Genomic DNA, 22,419 nt, shown 5'->3' with positions numbered 1-22,419 from the left:
AGTAGCTCTTTGTGTTGAAAAGCTTTAAAAGGACAAGCAAGTAGACCATCTATCAAGTGTTTCCTTAGTCTAGATCCATCTGTTGCCCTTGAATCTGCTTCTAGGCTAGTAAAGCAAATGCATAAATATCACTTGGCCCACTTAGCGGGTTATTATTTTAAAAAAACATATCTCATTATTACTCCTTATGCAAAGTCAGCTAAAACAGGCTAGGACAGCTCAATCTCCAAATAAATAGGTTTTGCATAAAGTAAAACTCTATAAGAATTCAGTTTTTTAACTTAAATACAGGTATGAACATATTTTCTATGAAAACTCTCCCCCAGAAATGACCTCTGGTCTCAACATTTTTATCCTGTTTCTTGTTTCACCTAATGAGTTGCTCCCACGTGCAAGACGAAAAAGTGGAAATTTCAAATTGCTTGTTTCCTTCCTTTTATAGTCTGAGTTTTGAAAGCTCATAGTAGCTTCTCATAATCCAAAGTCCATACTTTTGAATTTGTCTTAGCATCAGAGAATCCCCAAATGGTTTGAGTTGGAAGGGACATCAAAGCTTGTTCCACCCCCTGCCATGGGCAGGCATACCTTGCAGTAGACCACATTGCTCCAAGCCTGTTCCAACCTGGCCTTGGACACTTCTAGGGATAGGGCAGACACAGCTTCTCTGGGTACCCTGTGCCAGGACCTCGCCACCATCACAGGGAGGAATTTCTTCCTCAATTCTCATCATACAAGTTCTTCTAAAAAAGTTTTAGGATGTTTTCAAAATTGTCTGTGACTACTGTAAGTCCCCTGTCCCCTGGCTGTGCATCCTGGTGCCTCTTTCCCACCAGCCAGCACTTACATGGCCCCAGGCACACCTCAGTATCACCAAGGCCACCAAAAGCTTATTTTTCCATCAAATTAACTGCTGGCACTTAAGAAGCCAAGATTCAACTGATTCAACCAGCCAAGGGCTGCATGGGTCCTTGCCCCCAGCTGCAATAATTGGGCAGGGCTGAGAGACATCAGTATCCTTTGAGAGGCTGCAAAGCCACACCTTTATTCCTTGCTGCCCAGATTTCAAGCACTTCACTGAGCCCCAGGACAGCTATTCTGCAAGGGCACTGCACAATTCATGCACAATTCTGCCTTGCACTGTTATCACAGCAACTGAACACAAAGCATGACTGTCAGCATGAAAGCCTTGGGTGGAGGAAGAAGAGAGGGGAAGCAGCAGATGTGGAGGACAAAAATGGTTTGGTGATACAGTACAGAGTTACATGGCAAATCTTGGAGCAGCTCCTGACAGAAAACCCAAGCCTCCCCCAGCTCATCCTTACGGCTTATGCTTCATTCTGGAGAATTATAAAGTGGTTTGGATTGGAAGAGATCTTGAAAAGCCACCCAGTCCAAGCCCCTGAAAAAAGCAGGGACATCTGCAACTAAAGCAGGTGGCTCAGAGCCCCATCCAGCCTGGCCTCGAATGTTTCCATCCACTATCTCTCTGGGTAACCTGTTCCACTGTTTTACCGCCCTCATTTCTTCCTTATATCTAGTCTGAATCAACCTTGCTTTAGTTTACAAACATCACCCCTTGTCCTATCACTACAGGCCCTCTTAAAATGTCTGTCCCCACCTTTCTTATTAGTTCCCATTAAGTACTAAAAGGAAGAAGTTTAATGATGATTTGATTGTTTTATCTTGGTAACATCAAAAAAACAATGGTGTGTGTTCTTTAGGCACAGTAAATGAAGATGTTTCAGGAATTCCTTACCAATTATTTATTAATCCTTTTAAAATTACTTATTCAGATTGACCAGTAATCTTTCCCAATAAGGATATGAATCTCCCCCTTCAAAACCTTTAAACATGCCTTTCTAAAGGATGCAAAGAAAGCATACAGACCTAGGAGTTACACACTTTTAACTATTCAAGCTTATTTTCACTTCAAAGCAAACCTCTGCTACTAAAACTTCATTAATTAACCATTACCTCTATGACAAAAAAGCATATCATGTTCCACTCTGCAAACCATGGTCTCTTGGCCTAAAGGCTTTTCTCTACAAGTGTCTTAGGTTGCAATGCAAGATGTAACCAAAAGTATGTATTCTATTACCATCCTAAAACCACCTGTGGTAGTGTTCTTTATCTCTTCCACAACCCATCCTCCCTCCAGGAGGATATCTTCTGTTAATGGGCCATTGGGTCTCACTGCTTGACTGATAAAATATCATCACCCCATTGTGAGATGCTCCACCCAGGGGGCAAAGCCAAGCATTCCTACCTGGATATAATCAGACTTGGAACACCACAGTCAGCCTTCCTCTACTGGATTCACAGAGGAAAACCGGACCCAGCTACACCACCACTGGACCTTTGGAGGAAAATTACATCCTTCTACAGGATCATTGCTTCAACAGAACCACATCTGTCACTCCAGGAGGACTGTAGCCACCATTTAATCAGACTGCTACCAACACCCTGACCAACAGGGTGTCAGGTTGTATTCTGACTCTGTCAGAGGTTTTCTTGTACTACTGCATTTTTATTTTAATTTTCCTAGTAAAGAACTGTTATTCCTATTCCCATATCTTTGCCTGAGAGCTCCCTGATTTCAAAATTATAATAATTCAGAGCAGGGAGGGTTTACAAGTTTTTCCTTTTCAAAGGAGGCTCCTACCTTCCTTAGCAGACACCTGTCTTTTCAAACCAAGACAGCAAGCAGTTGCAAGAAAATAAGGAAGTGGTTTCAGCATCTACCTCAGGAAGCAGGACATGCGGAAAGCCACCCAGGATTTTTTCCTTATTTGTTTTTGAGGTTATTCTCATTTTACACCTGAGAAGAAGCCCTGTAGTACCACTGAAGCAACTGCCACTTCTTTCCCAAGAACAGCCAAACATCATGTAACTTGATGAGGAAAATACCACACCTTTAACAACCTCCATGCCTACTTTTCAGCCAAAACCTTTTGTAATCCATTACCATTTCTGGAGAGCTACCTCTGCTGAAAGTCAGCTTTCAGACGTCAGCAGGAGAAAAGCAAAAGTTGATAGATTTCAACAGTATGCTTTAAAATAAACTTCCCTTGAACACAGGTACCTGAACAAAGCAAGACCAGAGACTGCTACAGGAACACAAACTCGATTTCTCCATTCACATTTGTGTTAGTTTAAAACAGTCTGGGTTTTTTTTGGTGGGCAGGGGAAGTCACAGAGGCAGCTTCTGAGAGAGAAGCTGCTCAAAGCTTCTGCTATGTCTGTTGCACTATATTAGGAATGGTGAAACACAACACTGAATCTCTTAGCTGGGTTGCACAAGAGAGCAAGTTTTATCATTCCTGATCTTCATTTACAGACAGGTCTGAGAAGGTCCAAGAGGTAAAACTCTCATTGGTCATTAAACCAACACATCACCATTATTGGTCAAGAGGGAACACCACCGCTTGACTGTTTCTTGCAAGTAAACAACAAGGATCTAAACACCACCTGCAAAGGTTGTTGTCTTTCTCCAAGGACTGTTTGGATTCTTCCTCATGCTTTCTCAGGCCAGAGTGAGAACCTTGTGTGACTTGGTTTCACGCAGGCTCTGTGCTCCCTGCCTGCTTTCAGCATCCATACTATGTTCTGAAGAACTATCTCTGAAGCTCAGACGATTGACATGTTGCTGGCCCAATTAGAGAAGTTGGTAATGCCTCTGTGATGACACACATTTAAGAAGGAAAAAAAACACACAGAGTTTTTTTTCTTCTTTTTCTGAGAGGTGGGGAGGCGCTGAGATTTGAGCACTCCTAGCACTGGGAGCGGCCATGTGGCTGGGGCCATACAGCTGGGACCACCTGGCTGATGCCATCTCAGCACAGCTCACAGTGAACTTTGCCTGCTTAGCTGCTTTTAGCAAACCATGCTGCAAGAATGACAGAGGTGGTGGCAGCAACTTCTCCTTTTCAGCATCCTGCATGAAGAGAGGCGCTGAACAGTACCAGTGCTGTGGCAGCCAGTGTGGCGGTGACCATGGCGAGCAATTCCCTGATAAGGAGCCCAGATGAGATCAACCTTTCAGCACTGCAAAACCCTGTAAGAACTTTTCAACTGATAGAAATTAAGAACAAACAACCTTTTTTTCCCAAGTCAGAGAAAAGGAAAAGGTGAAGACGTGAGGAGAACAATGTGGCGGCACTAAAGTCAGTGAAAGGAAAGAAGGTACTCCAAACATCAGAGCTGAGATTCTTCTGCAAGCCATGGTGAGGACTATAATACAACAAACTATGTCCATGTAATTCATGAAGTGCATGGAGGGATGCAGAGATCCACTTGGATCCCGTGAGAAAAGGTGCTCACACTGGAGTGAGTGAATGCTAAAACGCTCTAGAGACACCCAAAGTGAGAAAGGCCCATATTTCCAGAGACAGAGGACCCTTGCTTCCAAACAAGAACAGCTCATCCTTAATAGACTACAATGCCTTGTAGTTTGGGAAGACTATTTTGCCTGTGGGAGGGACTCATGTTACAGCAAGTCAGGTGGGACTGCTACTTGTGAAAATTAGAACCATGTTGGAGAAGTTCACAGAGAGCCATCTCCCATGGGAAGGACTCCACAGTATAGCAAAAGTGACTCCTCTCCCTAAGCAAACTGAAGAAAGATTTTTAGAAGTGGTAAACTGACTAAAGATCCCACGTTTTGTTTCTCTGCACTGTCAGTGGAAAGGAAGGAGGGGCTGGAAGGGGGAAAAAGGTGTTCTAAAGGTTTCTTTTATTTCTCAATTACCCACTTTAAATTCTATTAATAATAAATTTTCCTTATACTGTTTAAGTTTGAACCTGTTTTGCCCTTAAAATGTTTTTCTTATAATTCTTAACTCACTAAGCCCTTCGGGTTTTTTTTCCCCCTCCTCTGCTCAGCTATAGCAGAGGAAAATAAATTAAGTGCCTGGCTTTTGGCCAGTGTCCAATCACAACATTTCAGACTCCTACCATCATATTTTTTAAGCAAGCCAGCATCCATGTCACTCCTCAGAGGGGTGTCACAGAAAACATTTTACCCTGCTATGCAAGTCGCACACACAGAGCAGAGATGTGAATCAAACTCTTCATGCTTTCACATCCTCCATGAGTCCAATGACAACACCAACTCATTTCCTGAAGGTTTCTTCCCATTGGTCTCTTGCGGTTTCCCCAAAGCCAAGAGCAGCTTTCTGCAGGGGGCCAGAGGAAACAGCAGGGTGCTGAGCACCAGGGATGCCTGCTCCAAGCAGCTGTGTATTTGTTTGCAGGAAGGACAAACACCAGTGGACTGCCAGCACTGCTATGTGTTTCAAAGACTCATGCAATTTAGCCAGGCACATTTCAAATTTTCTGGTACACAGCAGATTAACAACTCCAAATTCTATCCCTTTGGCTGAACCACCTCTCTTCCCACAATTGATCTCTGTATTCCCAGCATTCCATATACCTCCCATCGATGGGATCATCCTTTCAAAACACTTCATTCCCTCCCACTGCTTTCAAGTCAACTTTAACGTTTTCTGGGTAATAGCAATAATGAAAATCAGGATTTGTAGGACAGAAAAGCTGGAGGACAGGGTCCCTCCCACCCACCAGAGCAGCAGGTTAATGTTGTAACATGCAGTTCACAGAAGAACATACCACAGCCCTGAAGTTACAAAACAGACTGAATGGCTGATACGAAAAAGGTAATAAATTCAGACAATTAATGAGGAGACATATTCAGTACAAAGTTTCACAACAGGAAAAGCTGAGATTCCTACAAACATTTTTAACCTTTTCCACATAATAATAATAGTGACACTGTCCAGGCAGAGATCAGTGTCAGACCACAGCACTGTTCCAACTGCATATCCAAATCCTCGACTAATTAACCATTAATTTGCTGAGTAACTACAACAAAACCAGAGCCAACTGCTCCAAGTGCACCAGAAAACGAGCCCAGTGCCCTCCCTGACACAAGAGTTTTTACGAGGACTGCACCCAAAGTTCTCGGTCTCTGCTGGTGACTGGGGTGCTCATGAACTGCCAGTGCCATAGATGCACCTAAGCTGTTCCAAGCAATTTTCAACACCATGGGGCTATGAATTATGAGCAAAACATGACTTACCATCAATAAAACATGTTTTTGCCGTGATTTGCTTAAACTTGCAGAAAATCAAAGCACAGAAAAGTAACAAACCTGATTTTGGGAATCTTGTGATATTCTTTCCCAGGGCTACCCTTGTTCTTTCAGAGCCACAGACAAATGCATTTTCCTAGAAAATTCTAAATGTATCACTAGATATCAAATTAAAGATCTTCTAAGATTGCCTCTTGGATTTTTTTTTTTTATATGAAATTGTGTGCTCCATACTCAAAAACTGGTGGCAGTCTGCCAGGGAAGAGAGAACCAATGTGGGGTGCAGAAGAATGTCCCAAGTTCATGATTCACAGCCTTTCCAGCATTTCCCAAAAAAGTTGTGGCTTCTCCTGACACATCTCCTGACACAGCTCCTACATCTTACCAGGAATGGAAGTACAGGAAAATAAGGCTATAAGGAAATATGTGGAAAAGAAAATAAAATAAAAATTAAGTTGTGAACAGTAAAAAAGGCCCTTACTTCCTAAAAGTGCTACAAAGCTTTTGGAGTCATCTCTGTATCACTAATTCCAAAATTATCTGTATTTTTTTCCATAAGGAAACAGAGTTTAGCTGTCCCAGGACTGGCCCTGCTCACCCCACTGCAACATGGGCCAGCCCTTGGGAGGGAGGGTGTGAGAAAGGGGCAGTGCGCACACGGATGTGTGCAGAGCCACTCTGCTTGGAAAGCAGAAGGGCAGCGGCTCGTGTAATGCCAGTAATTTGATCAGTAAACTCATGCCTGCAGAGCATAGATGGAGGGCACAGAAGAGCCATCCCAGTGCCCAGCAACGGTCCCAGCTCCACCTGCAACACCAGACAAGCAAGGCAGAGACATGGAGGGCAAGTAGGGAAAAAAAACCTAGATTCCATTAAGACATTACAAGATGATAGTGGGTCCTCACTTTATTTAGAGTTCACATTTCACTCTGGCAATGGCATCAGCTCTGCAGCAGCGGAGGGCTCTGCCCTACCCCTGTAGCCCCAAATCTCTTTACTCCAAGCTTTTAATATTTTCTTCACAACCCTGGTGGGAATCAACAGAGACAAACATTTGCTTTTATGACAAAAAAAATGTCTTCGATTAAGAAAACTTGGAGCTCCCCCCCACCCCAGTCCCTAACACATGCAAGATGAGAAACTATGAAGTAATACTGAGCATTTAAAGATTTTGAACTTGCATTGTATTTCTCAGTCTAAGCAAAATTAAACCACCAGCAGCTCATCTGTACACATGTATAAAGCACTGAGTGTACAAGGGCAGCATCCCAAGGTGCTGCCAGGACTAGAACTGTGAGAGAACTCAGCTAAAAAACCTCATCCCAGGAAGGGGGTTACCTTCCCAAACTGCACAGCCAAGGGACATCTCAGTACCAGGAAAACAGGAGTGGGAAGGAGTAAAAGCCCAGGAAGACTGCAAGGAGCTTCAGGAAGGAGAATGGGAGAAAGGGGACAGAAAACGCAAGTAAACAGGTAATCTGCAAGCTTCAAGCAACCACAGACTTCAGCAACAGCTTCTTAACAAGTTCATCAAGTAGATTCAGTGTTGAGAAATCCCTTGCCCTATGTAACTCCAGCGAGGATAACAGGAGCCATAAGACCCAGGAAGGCACACAGCGAAAGCAGAGAAACCAGCAGCTGGAAGGGAAGCATCAGCTGCTGTCACACAATAAAAGGAGATTGCTGGGCCAAGCCCAGCAACTTGACTGCCACAGCCAGGAGCAGGACAGAGGGAGACACACTGGATCCTCAAAAATAACCACATTTTTTTTCAGAGGCTGAGAGGCAAGGGCAGCAGGCAGGGCAGTCTGACCAGGGCTACTCTCCAGGGGCCAGCCCTGCAAATTGCTGGGAAGAAAATCCCATTGCAACATCCCACCAGATGGGAGAACGCAAAGGACTGCAGATGAAAGTACTATAAATAATCATCATAATCAGAGCTGACCACACAGGTCCCAGGACAAGAAGATTTTCTTTTCTCTCAGTCAAACAGTCACACTTAAAACTGACATCAAGAAGCATTCGATGGTACTTTTTCCAGAAGGAAAAATTCCACTTTCATTCCACTAATCTCAATAAGAGATATGCCCAACACAAACTGAGCCTTCCACAGCACGCGACTTACACTGTATTTACAAGGTTGTGGCTTATAAGAAAGCATCAAAAAACCAGCCCCTTCATCTGTCTTGAAGAGGTTCAATGCAACCATTTCCTTAAAAAGATTCCATATCTTTTATTTCAAAGATAAGAAAAATTCACCCTCTGAGACAAAGTATACAGGGAATGGAAAGAATGTATTTTTTAAAAGTTAAAAAACAACCTGTTGGGCAACCCTGATATTTTTCCCCCATCAATATAAACCAAACTGGCCCAAGTGCAACATGCTGCACAAGCAGTTGCTCACTCTGGTAGGAAAAAGGTCTTTTCCGATGCCAAGCAGGTTGAGCTATAAAGTAGACTTTGAAAAAAAAACTTGTAAGAAAGCAGAGTGGTTAGAATTGGGCTGGTGCCAAGCCCAAAATCCACAGTGCTCCCTCAGCCTTGGAGCAGCCAAAGGAATGAGCATTTCAGGTAACTCACTGGGAAGCTAAGGACTACCATGTTCAGCCAGCCACTGCCCACTTGAATAATCTCTGTTATCAAGCAGGTTTTAATATTTGGTAGGTTTAAGGGGTTTTGGGGTGTTTTTTTAAGAGGTGCTCTTTCCATTACAGAGGGCTAATTGTAAAGGAAGGGTCAGGTCTGCATGCTTTCTACTTCAGGCCAGGTGCCACTCCTGAAGCCATTTAACAGCTCTGCACCTTGGCCTTCCCACAGGAGCATCTCAAGCTCCCAGGGATGAATAGCCATTTACCTTGTTCTCCTATAAAACACACGACTCACTACAAAGCCAAGTCAGACAAACAGTTCTCCAAGCACACCAAAGTCTGTAGCAGAATTAAGAAGTCTGCAGAAAGCTGAGCCAAGAACCCACAATCCCTCGGTCTTTTCAAGTTCTCAATTTTTGTGGCTCATGTTTATTTTAATAGTTTGTTGTTCATGGTTTTATGGTTTGTTCCTATGTTCTCCCATGTTTCCTCCAGAGTTGGTTTGCCCCCAAGTTGTAGCTTCCCCAATGCTGCCAATCATTGTGACCCATCCCCTTATTCCAGTACCTTCCCTGTCGCTGTAAACCTTGCCCCTTGTTCTGGACCCTTCCCTGTCAATCTCCTGTTAGCCCAGCCCCTTGCAGTACCTCCCCTTAGGAATTCCCCTTATTCCTCAAGGCCCAATTGGACCATGTGGCTGTCCCTCTTCTCCCCCTTATCCCTATTAGATCCTGAATTCTAATCCACTCCTCTCACTCCTCTCTCCTGGTTTCCCTATTGGTTAATTGTTTGTACCCATCCCCTGAAACCTCCGTGTATTTAATCCTGTGCACAGAGGGCCTGAGGACTCTTCTGTCCATGACCCTTCAGCGTCAATAATCCTTTCCCTGCTGGAACCTCATACAGAGAGCCTCCTCCTTATTCCTTTGCCTGATCCCTGATGCTGGTTAGCTATCCTGCACCACAGAGCAAGTGGCTCTAAAAGTTCTGCCTGCAGTATATCCCACACCAAGGCAATTCCCCACACCTGCCATGGCACCGGTGTCATACTTGGAGCTCGCCTGGGCTCTGGTGGACTGCGTCACTCAATATATCATCTCTACAAACACTTTAAAAGTCTTCCCTTCCCTCACAAAAACACCAAACCCCCAAGTAACTGTACAAATAAGGCCTCAAGCACCCTGGAAACGTACCTCCCGTGTACAAGATGGCACTAGCTTACCTACCAAAGGAGAAAAAAAAGAAAAAAACAGGTAATCTGCAAGCTTCAAGCAACCACAGACTTCAGCAACAGCTTCTTAACAAGTTCAATAATAGTTTTTGGACAGTTTTTGGATAATGTTTCTAAAAGAGGAAATTTTGAAATTCTCTATTGTTTAACACAGCAGTGTTATATCAGAACTGCAGGCATGATTGCCACTGGAAACAACTCTTTAATGACTATCACACCAGAATATCTAAGACAAGTAGAAGCATGGAAACAAAAAGTGCTTTGCCACCCAGTTTCAAACAGAATGCTGAAGACCACTGAATAATATATCAGGGGGTTGGTGGGAATTTGGGTTTTTTTTGGTGAAAGATGTATCAAGTAGGGCTGGGCTGATAGAAAAAAAAAAAAAAAGGCTTTAAGTAAAATTACCTTGTTATTTCAGATGCTTTTACAGCTGAAGAGTTTTCACCATTTTCCAAGCTTCTACATGAGAGTAATTCCTAGAAGTTACTACGTTTTACCTCTAAAGTACCTAAAAGCCCTCTAAGGCTACCAGCAGCTTGCACCTTCAGTCTGGCAAGCTACAAAAGGTAGCTTGTCCTCTCAGTATTCCTGGCAAGAGACTATCCTGATATTACAATGAGTTTCAAATGCAGCTAGTGATGTCCTCAACACAAGTAGCTACATTCATCCCTGACTTAAAGGCTGTAAAGCTTGATTTGACACACATGACTATGCTGTATCTGGGGGCAGGGGGGGAAACATTTTCCTTTCTGTGTAGTGGGACAACAGAGACAGCAAGATTTGTGCAATTTATTGGAAAACTATGAAACTTATGTTGTTTTCTAATCAAAACACACTGTGGCAGCCACCAATAAGCAAGATCTCATGGTTAAGAGATGTGTAATAGCAGGCTGGCATGGTTCTTCGCATGCAGGAGCTTACACGGGAGGCAGCAGCCCAGGCTAAGCTTCCAAAGGTTATTAGAGACCAGAGATGGTGACTTTAGATGTGGTGTTTAACATGCCAGACCCCATATCCCAGAGAACCCACAGGAAGAACATGGAGCCAGATGGTAAAAATCACTCAGCATGGCCTCACCAGTGGCAGTGAGCACTGAATTAGGGCCACAGGACACAAGCAGGAGGTCTTAGCCGGACAAAGGTTGTAAGCATAATGCTCACAGCCCTTCTGCTTATGGTGAACCCAAGATCCAAGTTTCCCAAACCATCCGTCGACACTGGAAATTCTTTTCTCTAAGTGTTGTTTGCAGAGCAATCCCATTTTTCATTTCCACAGGAAGCAGCAGCCTGAGATTTTCATTTGCAGACTCAGAGAGGTCACAAGAGCCTCCCAAAACATTAGGCTACAAAAGAAAGTACCTAAATAAGCCAGAGGCTTTTCAGCATGCTATCAATTCTGAGCAGCTAACAGTTTCAAAGGTTTAAACCTACAAAAGGAACTGTCTGAGTGTGTGAAAACCTGCAACTAATTCTACCAACTCAGAGCAAGCACACAAATAGCAGCTGGTTTTGCAGCAAAATACCACACAGTCCCAGCTCTCTCCACCCTGCAAAGTAAGTGCTCTACCATGTATAGTATTCCCAAAGGCATTATTGCAGCAGCATCAGCATCCTGAGACAGAGTAAGAGAAAAACTTGGAATTTGAAGTGTACAGAGGAAGTGATACCTTTATATAAATGCACTGAATAGCTGCTGACCATTAAAAGCCCTGATCTCTTCAGTATTCATCCTGAAACCTGCAAAATGTAAATCAAGGATTTGCAAGACCAACTAAAATAGTGTCTCCCCGAGGGCTCCACAAATACCATGGCAAAGCCCAGGCTCCAAATACACCCTGAACACTGGCCTTGGATGTGGAAATGCCCTCCCAACACCTTAATTACCACTGAATTTTTAAATTGCAGCTACACTAGGCAAAGCTTCACGTGCATACACACTGCTTGTTTGCACTTTACTATGGTTTTACTATGGTGGTTCCCCTAAGGAAAGCAGCAAACCACAGGCTCATAAAGTTTTAATGGGATAACTGGCAAACTGAGGGCATCACTGAACTGAATAAAACAGAGCAACTGCATCCCAGTGGTATAACCTACCTACTTAAGTCACATTTTATAGCTCTTCCTTCAGACAAGAAACCCACTGGTTTTCTGTACTAACTCAAAAAAAACTCGTCTGCTAAAAACAACGAGCAAATCAAGCCAGGGCTGAGCACAAGAACTGGCAACTTGCCTGGGTTTCCTTGTAAATGCCTTCAAAAGTATATATAACCAAGCATCGTTACTTTCCTCTGAGCCAAATAAAGGACTGAGTGGGTAAGTGAAGAGACAGGCAATTAATTTCTTTGGGAACCAACAGTTTTCACAGGTTTTTCTTTATTTTATATATACAAGACATCATCCAGCTTGGTGACATGAGTTTCCAGGCTGGTCTACAGTAAGGACTTCAGGAGTCAACATGTTTTTAACCAAGGCAATCAGCAATTTCATCTTTCTCCTTGAAAGGCAGCCTACCAGAGAGCTGCTTCCAACACCAAACACTGCCTCTTCTTCTGAAGCAATGAGAGAAGAGGCAGGAATTGATCTTTTCTGCATTCCAGACAGTCCAGAATTCATAGCTGAAGCCACCAGCATCATCGGTAAAGTACATCTGGACACCATCCCTGCTGATATGCAGAGGACAGTTAACTGCCCCAGGAACACTAGACTGGACTGCTGCAAGCTCAAAGGCAGCTGATAAAAGCATGGCTGCTCTCAGTGGAGATGAAGTCACTCCACCATGGAACAGCCACCAGCATGCTGAGGAGGCTGCCTCTTTGTCCAAGGAACAAAACTCTGGGATCACAATAGCTGAAATCAAGCAGATCTGGCCAGAAAGTAAAAGTGGTGGGGAAAAATGAGAGGTGGCTCTAGCAGAGCTGGTTGGGAACACAAAGGCACACGTAGAAGTGAATTTTAAAAAGTGTAGAAGCAACAGAAAGCAACAAAGAAATTAGAGCTGCAGAAGCAAAAAGTGAGAATCTGCTCTGAAAAATGATACGACATCTGAAAAAACACAAACCTTTGCCCCAGCAAGAGCACACAGCATCAAAAAAACCTCCATGTACCTCCATGCTATTATCTCTTTTACCCTTCTTCCAGTGTTCAAGGGAGCATCTTCAACACGTAACTTTGTTTCTGTGTGTCAGGGGTCTAAACAGAAACACTGTGCTCAAGTGTATGCACACAAAGCACTGGGGAGATCCCAGAACTATCCCAATGCTCCCAGGACAAGCAAACAACACAGTAAAAATAACATGACACTGGGGCTTCAAAAAAGAAGCAGACAACACACTGTAAGGCCTTGGCTTCCATCTTCTATTTGAAAGCTGGCACCACTGCCTCTAAGTTCCTTTTTTTAGGAATATATGGGAACTTAGTGGGAGAGCAGTAAGGAAAAAAAAGACTGTCTGGGTCAAATCTAAATCAGTAATAAATTCTGAGGAAATGGAAAATAGGAAAGACACGGGACACTTTTAAGAAAAGCGGAAAAAGGACACACAAAAGCTCTCCCTCCTCTCAGTCACTAACTTAATTATCCACACACCACCCTGTGAACAGGCTCCCAACTTCTCCTGATTTACAGCTGCGTATTGGTGTCTCCAGGCCTCTTACTTACCCTTACTTAGGGGGAGTCTTAATACCCTCTCATACAAAGAGAAATAGCCTTTATAACTCCAGATGTTCCAGGTGCAGGGAGTGGTAATTACCCCCATTCCCCTGTCCCCAGGGAGCACCCTAACTTCTGGACACAGAAGTTATCTCCGAACACTCCTGGGATCTGAGTCTTTAACTCAGTAGTAGTGATCCATGCTGTATCCATTTTTCTGTATCAGGCTTTGTGATGGCTCCTAGTCCCAAAACTAAAGTTTTTTAAACTTGTTTTGAACTGCAAATTGTAAGGAGATTCAAAGAAAGACACATTTGCATGTTAGCAACAGACCTGCAGTTCTTATTGACCTTTTGAAGGCCCCTCTGAAATGTTAATGCTGTTCTGCATGGACTGAACATCGCTGTATGTTAATCAATACATCTCAAACTGCCAAAAAATTCAGCACAGGGTAGCATGTACATGAAACCTTAAGTCAATGCAGCTGGCCCTGACCAGGCGCAAAACAGCATTAACCATTCAGGACACCAATGCTTTCAGAAATTAAGGTAACTGCAGCATCAAGTAAGGATATGGGTCTGAGCACAGGGCTTAATCCTCAAAGACCAGGCAGAATTAACTGCATGAAAGGGCTTTGCAGCCCAGAATGCCTTTATGTCCTACTGAGTACATAAATACTTGTCAAGCTCTTTGCATCTTTCTCTTAGTGATGTCAATAATTAAGTGTCCCATAGACCATAGTGCCTGCGGGCACACAGAACTCAAACACAGCACCCAGCAGCTCACTCAAACAAAGATGGTTTTAAGACATCACAAAAGTAGGAAAGAACAACTGCTGCAGAGCAGTTTGGGGCATTTCAGGCTAAAAAGGCATTGTCAGTACTCGAGAGCTCTTCAACCTGCCACCAACTCAGCAACACAGAGAGTCAAACAGCACATGTGCAGAGAGCTTAATGCTTTGCTGTTGTCGTCTTAAAACAAATTTCACCACCACTGTGCCCACAACAAGCTTCTGATTCTTAAAATCTTTATACTAAAAATATCCCACCCAACAACCTAACTAGGAAAAATCAGACCAAAAAAAAACCCTCAAATGTGTCAGAGCTGGTCAGGCAGCTTCTGCTTTAAAGTTGTACTCTACTCAAAAAACATGGCAAAGCAAATTCACAGAGCTCCAAGAGCCTGCAAACAAACCCAGAACACAAGTGAAAGTGTTGCAATGCTACAGTATTTCAAAGATGCAGTTGTTTTCAGCAAAGAAATGTGTACCTTTCATCAAAGCCCAGGACACAGTGCACTGCTCCCAGTACTTTAGAAATATACTGTTTTTCAAAGAACACCCATATACATATGGATGTGCACAACCAAGGACAGCAGTAATACAGATGGGTCTATACGTTTTGCCTTGGTAACGAGAATTACAATGATTGTTATTAAAAGAAGTTGAGATCTTTGCTTTCCAGGAGTCTTGGAAAAAAAAAATCCCAATGTACAAAGAAAAGAAGATAAAGAGGGACAATTAGATATGCTTATTTGATATATTTATGCTGAAGCTCCAAACACAAGGAAACACTCTAGGGCAGAGAGGCACTCCAGGCTTCTGAGGCACATGGATGTGCTCACCAGGTGACCCCTGGTACAGGACTCCGTGCCATCAACTACATCTCATCAATGAAGGCACAAGCTCCCACAAGATCCAGCTTTCCAAGCCCTAATACCTTTTTTCCCCTGAATTACACTGTTACTGATATTAAACTTAATGCTCAACAGCTGCTCTTGATTAGAAGCTGTAAACGGCTGCAATGGGGCTTTCTTTAATATTTACTTGATTTAATGGCATGAAGATATAAGTTGTGGTTTCAACTTTCTCTAGGCTGGCTTGTCTTCCAATTCTTAATGATTACTCTTTTTCCATGTCATGACAACTTGAATAAATGAATGAACAGAAAAGAAAAGCTTGTCCACAAACCAAAGTGAAGGCTAAAACACTATTCCAAAGGAACCTCTGGAATTGACAACCAATCAGCAAAGTCACCTTCGTTTTTTGACTGGCTGTTACAGTTCAGCATCAATGTTGACCCACCTAGCCCACCCAGTAATTAAAGACAATGCTGGTGTGGGAATAAGAGAACACACAGCAGACGTGCCCTAGCACACTGATTTCCCACAGTGCCAGCCACTTTTCACAGCAACATCTTCCACCTGGATCTGAAGCTTGTTGTCTGGAAAACTCCATGATCCAATCCTGAGCTTGGCTGCATTGGGTTACCAGTTGGACTTGATCTTAAAGGTCTTTTCACAGAATCATAGAATGGCTTGAGTTGGAAGGGACTTTAGGCTCATCTCATTCCACCCCCTGCCATGGGCAGGGACACCTTGCACTAGACCACATTGCTCCAAGACCTGTACAACTTGGCCTTGGACACTTCCAGAGATGGGGCATCCACAGCTCCTCTGGGCAAACCTGTGCCAGTGCTTCACCACCCCCACAAGGAAGAATTTCTACTATTTTTCCAACCTAAATGGCTCTATGATCCCTGGTGCATGGAGTGGGACATGATCACTGCAACCTGCTCCGCTTCCAGCTGCTTCTGGAAGTGCAGCCTCTCTTGCAAACGAACAGCACCTCCAATACATACTGCAATGGAGCAAGCCCTGAAATATTCACTGGAGAATGCTGAAAATCAAGTTTACGATGCACTGTTGAGCAGATGTGAGTAAAGCATCAGCTGAAGGGTGAAGAACCTGTGTAGGGCCAGACCCCTGGCTGAGGACATCCCAACACAACCGTGGGGTGCAGCCAGCACTGATTTACACTTGGTGAACATGGCTGGGGACCTGCAGAGCAGGGATTCAATGATACCACCTGAACACTGGACTGCCCAGGGCCTGGCTATTGGCACTCACCCAGGCAGGGTCCCAGCAATGCCCAGTGTGCAGGTGGCCTGTCAGCCCAGAATGACAGAATGGGGTAAGTTAGAAGGGATCACAGTGGGTCATTGGGTCCCACCTCTCTGCTCAAGCAGGGTCATCCCAGAGATCATGGCATAGGATTGTGTCCCAACAGGTCTGGAATACCTCCAAGTGAGAGACTCCACACCCTCTCTGGTCTCTGTTCCAGTGCTTGGTCATTGCACAGGATAGAAGCTGTCATGTTCAGGTGGAATTTCTTGGGCATCCATTTCTGCCCACTGTCTGTTGTCCCATTGCTAGGTCCCAGGGAGCAGTGTGCTGTGTCCAGCCTCTGAGCTCTCCCTGCAAACAGGGACAGACAGGGCTCCTCTCAGCCATCTCCTGCCTAAGCTAAAAACTCCCACCTTGTCAGAGAGATGCTCGAGTCCCTCCATCATCTCCACAGCCCCTGGTGGACCTGCTCCACATCTCTCTTTTCCTGAGGAGCCCAGATCTGGACACAGCATTCCAGATGTACTTCACTAGGCCTGAGGACAGGGGCAGGATCAGCCCTGGAAGAGCTGACTAAGTTGGTCCTAATGCACCCGAGGACACCACTGTGCACAGGGCATGCTCCTGGCTCCCGGACAGCTCGTTGTTCCTCAGGATACCCAGCTCTTCTCCGCAGAGCTGCTCTTCAGCAGGTCATCCCCAGCCTGCGCTGGTGCCCAGGCTTACTCTTTCCCTGGTGCCCTCGCCCCCTCCCCATCCTTACCCAGGTGCAGGGTGAGGTTGACGGCGGTGGGGTGCTGCACGCCGGCCAGCATGGTGCGGCTCTGCCACCAGGTCGCGTCGGCCGGACTGTTGTAGTCGGTGAGGAACACGGCGCCATGGCTCAGGTGCGGCTGGGCGGCGTCGCAGAGGTGGCAGGACTGGGTGACGCCGGTGACCCCGGTCTGCACGCAGTACTCCTCGGCCGGCGCCCCGCACGTGTGCGTGGCCAGCACCGTAGCGTTGAACGCCGCGTTCACAAACTCCGGCATGCAGCGCTGCGCCCGCCCGCTCCGCTCCTCCGCGCACTCGTCCATGGCACCGCCACACCGCGCGGGCACCCACAGCCACAGTACCCACAGCCACAGCGCCCAGCGTTCACTGCCGTCCCCCATGACGGGGCTGCGAGAGCCAGCGGGGTCACGCAGGGGAGTCGTTCGCTCGCCGGGTACCACCGGTCCGCGCCGGCCACAAGCTGAGACGGGCGAGGCCCGGCGGGGCGGGGCGGGCGCGGAGCAGGCCGGGAGCGGAGTCCCGCAGCGTAGCAGGGCTGGAGCTGCCCCCGCCTCGCGGAATGTGCCGGCTTAAAGCGGCGATGGCGGTTGTGGCCCCGCTCGTAGCCGGTGGGGAGGTGTCTTGCCTTGGCCGTCACGGCAGCGCGGGAACCAACACGGGAGTGACCACGCCAAAGCGCTGGGCCTGTCAGCGCCTCCGTAGCGGCACACCCCACAAAGCTGCACCTTTTACACAATCACAATCATTCAGGTTGGAAAAGACCTCCAGGATCATCGAGTGCAACCTCTCACCAATCTCTGCCTTGTCAACCAGACCAGAGCCCTGAATGCCACTTTCGATCGTTCCTTGGACACTTCAGGGATGGGGTATCCAACTCCCTGGGCAGCCCCTTCCACTGTCTAATTACCTTTTCAAAGAAGAAATTTTTCCTAGTGTTTTCCTAATGTGAACTTCCCCTGCTCAGCTTAGAACTGTGTTCTCTTGTCCTGTCACTTGTTTGTTGGGATAAGACGCTGACTCCCCTTGGCTGCACCCTCCTGTCAGGCAGGGAGTTGTGCAGAGCCAGAAGGTCCCCCCTGAGCCTCCTTTTCTCCAGGCTGAGCCCCTCTCCCAGCTCCCTCTGCTGCTCCTGGTGCTCCAGATCCTTCTCAAGTTCCATTCCTTTCTTTGGACACACTCCAGCCCCTCAAAAGTAGACACAGAACTCAAGGTACCTCAATAGTGCTGGGTATAGGGAAGGAATCACTTGCCTGGTTCTGCTGGTTCTATTTCTGATTCCAGGCGCCACTGGCTTTCTTGCCCACGTAGACACATACTGGCTCATGTTCAGCCAGCTGTCAACCATCATCACCACCACCATCATCCTTTTTTAATTTTAATGCTTTTCATAGGGAAAGAGTTTCTCAAGAAACATGAGAAAATTGATTATGGGTTCCCAGTTAGGCTATGAAAAACCTGGGTGGTTTGTGCCATCCAAGAACATGATCCTAAGCAGATCTGAGGGGACCTACCTCAGCTACTGTAATTTTTAATGAACTTTTGGTTGTTTCCCTATCATAAGTCCATCTCTCTGTTGCTTAGAGGCATCAGCTCTATCAGACTTGGCCATAGACTGCATTACAGCTTTTAGCTATCCTAAGAGTTCCCTGCAACTTCTCAGGTTGAGAAATCGTGTAGAGTGTGTAAAACCTAGAAAACCTGTAAAACCAAAATGTCTGTGCCCACGGCAGGAAGTTAGACTTGATGACCCTTAAAAGGTCCCTTTTAACCCAAGCCATTCTGTGAATCTATAAAACTGCTTTTACAGGAGAAAGTGCCTCCAGAAACCTTCTCAGTAAACAGGAAACTACTCCTTGAGAAAAAATTGACAGGGGAGTCAAGGAAAGGCTTTGTAAATTTTATTATATCCTGAAAAAGCCTGAATGCAGCCTATGTCTGAAAGAACTGGAAAAATACAGTCTGTTCTGGGGAAAAAAGCACATTGTTGTTTTAAAGTAAACGTGTATCCTACAGAAGTCTTTGCATTAAGAGCCTGAGCTGGACTGTTCACACAGCACATACTGGTCAGCAAGCCTAGAAATTATCCTGCTGCTGGGAGATGTGGTTTTTACATGTGTGGTTGTTATTACACAACAATGTGTATTCCTGTTTTTGCCACCCCACAGAGCATTAAGCTGGCTGTGGTGAGAACATCCATGCTGAGGGCTCCCCTGGCACCCCCAGCACCAGCAGAAGGGATGCAGTGGAGTACAGTCACCACTGCCTCACTATTGTTCAGACTGGGATGACGTATCACCAGTGGAAAGTTGGATTTCCACTACTTCCTCCACTTCTCCTTTTCTGAAAACAAACTGTCTGTTGAGAAAGCAGTTCTGAGCTGATGCCATCAGGGCAGAAGCTCTGAAAACAACATTTTCAGCTGAAGCACCTCAGGTTCAGCAACAGCCTGGCTCGTGCCTGCAGCTGAGAGTGGACACAGAAGGACAGACAACAAGGAAGGCATGTGGAACAGCTTGATGTGAAGAAGGGAAGGATTAGGATAGATGTGAGAAGGGGCAGGGAGTCCAGGCAGGATCAAAGGGTGTTGCCACAAATCCCTATCAGTGATGCAATGAGATCATCTGTCCATATGTGGAAGGTTCCCATAGATAATGGAAAAAATTCAGCTTTATGCAACATTCTTGGGTTTAAAGATAGTCAGTACCTAAGCCAAATAATTTACTTGAGCTTTTTAACTATTCAGTTTCCGACATTTTAAAGTACCTATATAGGACCATGCTCTGCAGTTTTTTTAAAGTCCTCCCTGACATTTTCATGGTACTGACTCTAATAAATCCTGACAAAGAGATATTTGCTGATATTTACTATTTGCCATCAAAATCCAGCTTATACTCTTAATGCAATTTCACCTTAACACACCTAAACACTCTGACAGATCGAATTATGCAGTTAATATTTCATTCAGTAAACCTACACTTATTTAACTGAAACCAGAATTAAATCTCATATCCCTGTGAAGACCTGATTTGTGATTTCATTTTCCTTTTTTACCTACTGAAGTAATCTAAGCATTGCAACATATTCCCCTTACACCCATTTTCTTCCCAACACAGAAAAAAAGCATCCTTGTGTAAAATAACTGCACCTTAAAAGCACAGAACCTAGAGTACTTCTGTAACTTGGCAATGCTTACAGGGTGAATAATAATTAAAATACCTTGGTAAATAAATTGTTACAGGTGGCAACACCCCTGATGCAGAGTGAGTAATCCTGTGTGTCAGGAGTGGCGTGGAAGGAAGGACAGACTACTTGATGGGATGGACACCTACAGTTAACCAGCTATAAAATAAGAATATTTGTGGATAAGGTTCATGACTGTGATAGGCTCAGACACACATATTGACTGTAAGTTAACTGTTACTGTAAGTTAGCTGTCAAAATGGGTATGTTCTTACTTCAGTTCTTTTTTGGCATACACAGATTGGGTTAAATGACTGAGAAAAGTGAGGAGAGACTAAGATCAAAGAGAAGAATTGTGAGAAAGGAAAAGAAACATAAAAACCTGATAGGAAACAGCTTATATAACAACTCTTACAGGAAATTCTGTCTGTTCTCAGAAAGCCAGAATTTCCAAGGCTGGCAGTCTCCCTCTTAGAATACACCTCTTTCAGAAAAAAAGAAAAGAATAAAGGAAAAAAAATGAGAGAGAGAAAAAGAAGTGTTTTATGTCCTTTTGATAAAAAAAAAATTTGCAACAATATTGTGTGTGCCCACAAGCAAGTTGAAATAATTAATTGGGAGCATTGTTAGCCTCTGTCCTTCTACAGCAACTCAAAACAAGCACTCACACACCCTTCCACGAAGATATTTGACCCATTTGGGGCTTAGGAGGTCCAGAATGTTTTTCACAAGAGTCACGAGACAGCACTCATTTTAATTTTCAGTCTTTCCATACTGATTTAGCATCAGCATTTGTTCAAGGATTATATGCGTGCAATAGGAAAAGAAAATGCTAAGGAAAAACTCAGAAATTTCAGACTGTGATAGCAGACCTTGGTTGTTCCACACGTGTCAATTATTAAAATGGGTAAAAGTAACACCCACGGAGAAAAAAAAAACCCGCTTATGCTAATAAAAGTAAATAGATAGTTTCAGGTTCCCCAAATTAAAACTGATGTACACCTTAACATTTCATTGCCAGTACATAGATGTCAGTTTACACTAAAAACTAAAGGACAGAAAAGAGTTATCAGCCAGCAGAGGAGCCACCCAAGCAAGCTTAGGAAATGTCACTTGTCATAATCTGGCTGGTTTGGACAATATAAGAAGTTTCCAGCAGCTTCCTGCCTTGCTCTCTGTCATGCAGGGGGCTTCCCACTGGCCCCACCGCTTTTCTCAGCAGACACAATCAAAACTACAGTAATCACAGCAGACATCCACCCCCCAGCCACCAAACAGCCAAAAAGACTTAAAAGAAAGCGAATCAGCAGATCCACCAAAAAGTTGGTGAGGATGAGTCAAAATTCAGAAAGGCTGGGTGACAAAATTCTGTTGCTTTTACTGGCAGATGCAAAAAGAAACCCCTCTGCAGTCTCCAGTAGTGCACTGGGGACTAACACAGCACAGGATCGATGTCACAATGTATGAGATACACAATTTTGTATTAAAATAGGGCTTAAAGCCAACCTGCTTAAGAAAAAATTCTTCCACAGTCAAGGACAGCTGTGAAAGGAATGTGAAATTGTTTGGTAAATGGCCTGGGGTATTAACAATCAGTAAAAATATGGAGTAAGTCAGACAACCATACTAGTTACTAAATATTCATATCTCATTGTGATTTTTATGGAAGCAGAAAGTTACTGTAATCTTAATAATAGAACTGAAAAACAGAGCTATTAGCCATGAAAGCAGAAGGTGTTTCATAAAATGTTTTATTTAGGTTTGATTTCATCAATCTTTTGCAGAATGTCCTAAATAAACTTGTACAGCAACTGTGGGTAGTTGCTATAAAGGTGAATAAAAATATATCTTTGAATCTGTTCATGTGAAGTAAGCTGCTTCTTTACAAGTTTCTGAAAACCCTGGAGAAATTAAATATGTAAGTAGATTATTTCATCTCTTTTCTCAAGTGGGTCTGGGATGTAGCCTCCTTTTCTCTTCTTAATACT

At 44.5% G+C, this 22,419-nt stretch overlaps 1 protein-coding gene across 1 annotated transcript in view; it reads right to left on the bottom strand.

Moving 5' to 3' along the window:
• Window positions 1–17,748, bottom strand: part of LAMC1 (laminin subunit gamma 1) — a 92,103-nt gene extending 74,355 nt beyond the window's left edge. The window contains exon 1 of the mRNA XM_088060145.1: window positions 17,241–17,748. Coding sequence (XP_087916271.1) covers window positions 17,241–17,631 — 391 coding nt within the window. The 5' untranslated portion in view covers window positions 17,632–17,748. The remainder of the gene's footprint in view (window positions 1–17,240) is intronic.
• Between the last annotated feature and the right edge of the window lie 4,671 nt (window positions 17,749–22,419).

The sequence above is a fragment of the Pseudopodoces humilis genome, chromosome 10, assembly GCF_049639895.1.
Source record: "Pseudopodoces humilis isolate 2021_Gansu_Grassland_sample_001 chromosome 10, ASM4963989v1, whole genome shotgun sequence".
Classification (NCBI taxonomy): Eukaryota; Metazoa; Chordata; class Aves; order Passeriformes; family Paridae; genus Pseudopodoces; species Pseudopodoces humilis.
The sequence above is the reverse complement of the archived record's forward strand: the minus strand, read 5'-3'. Positions and strand labels throughout refer to the sequence as shown.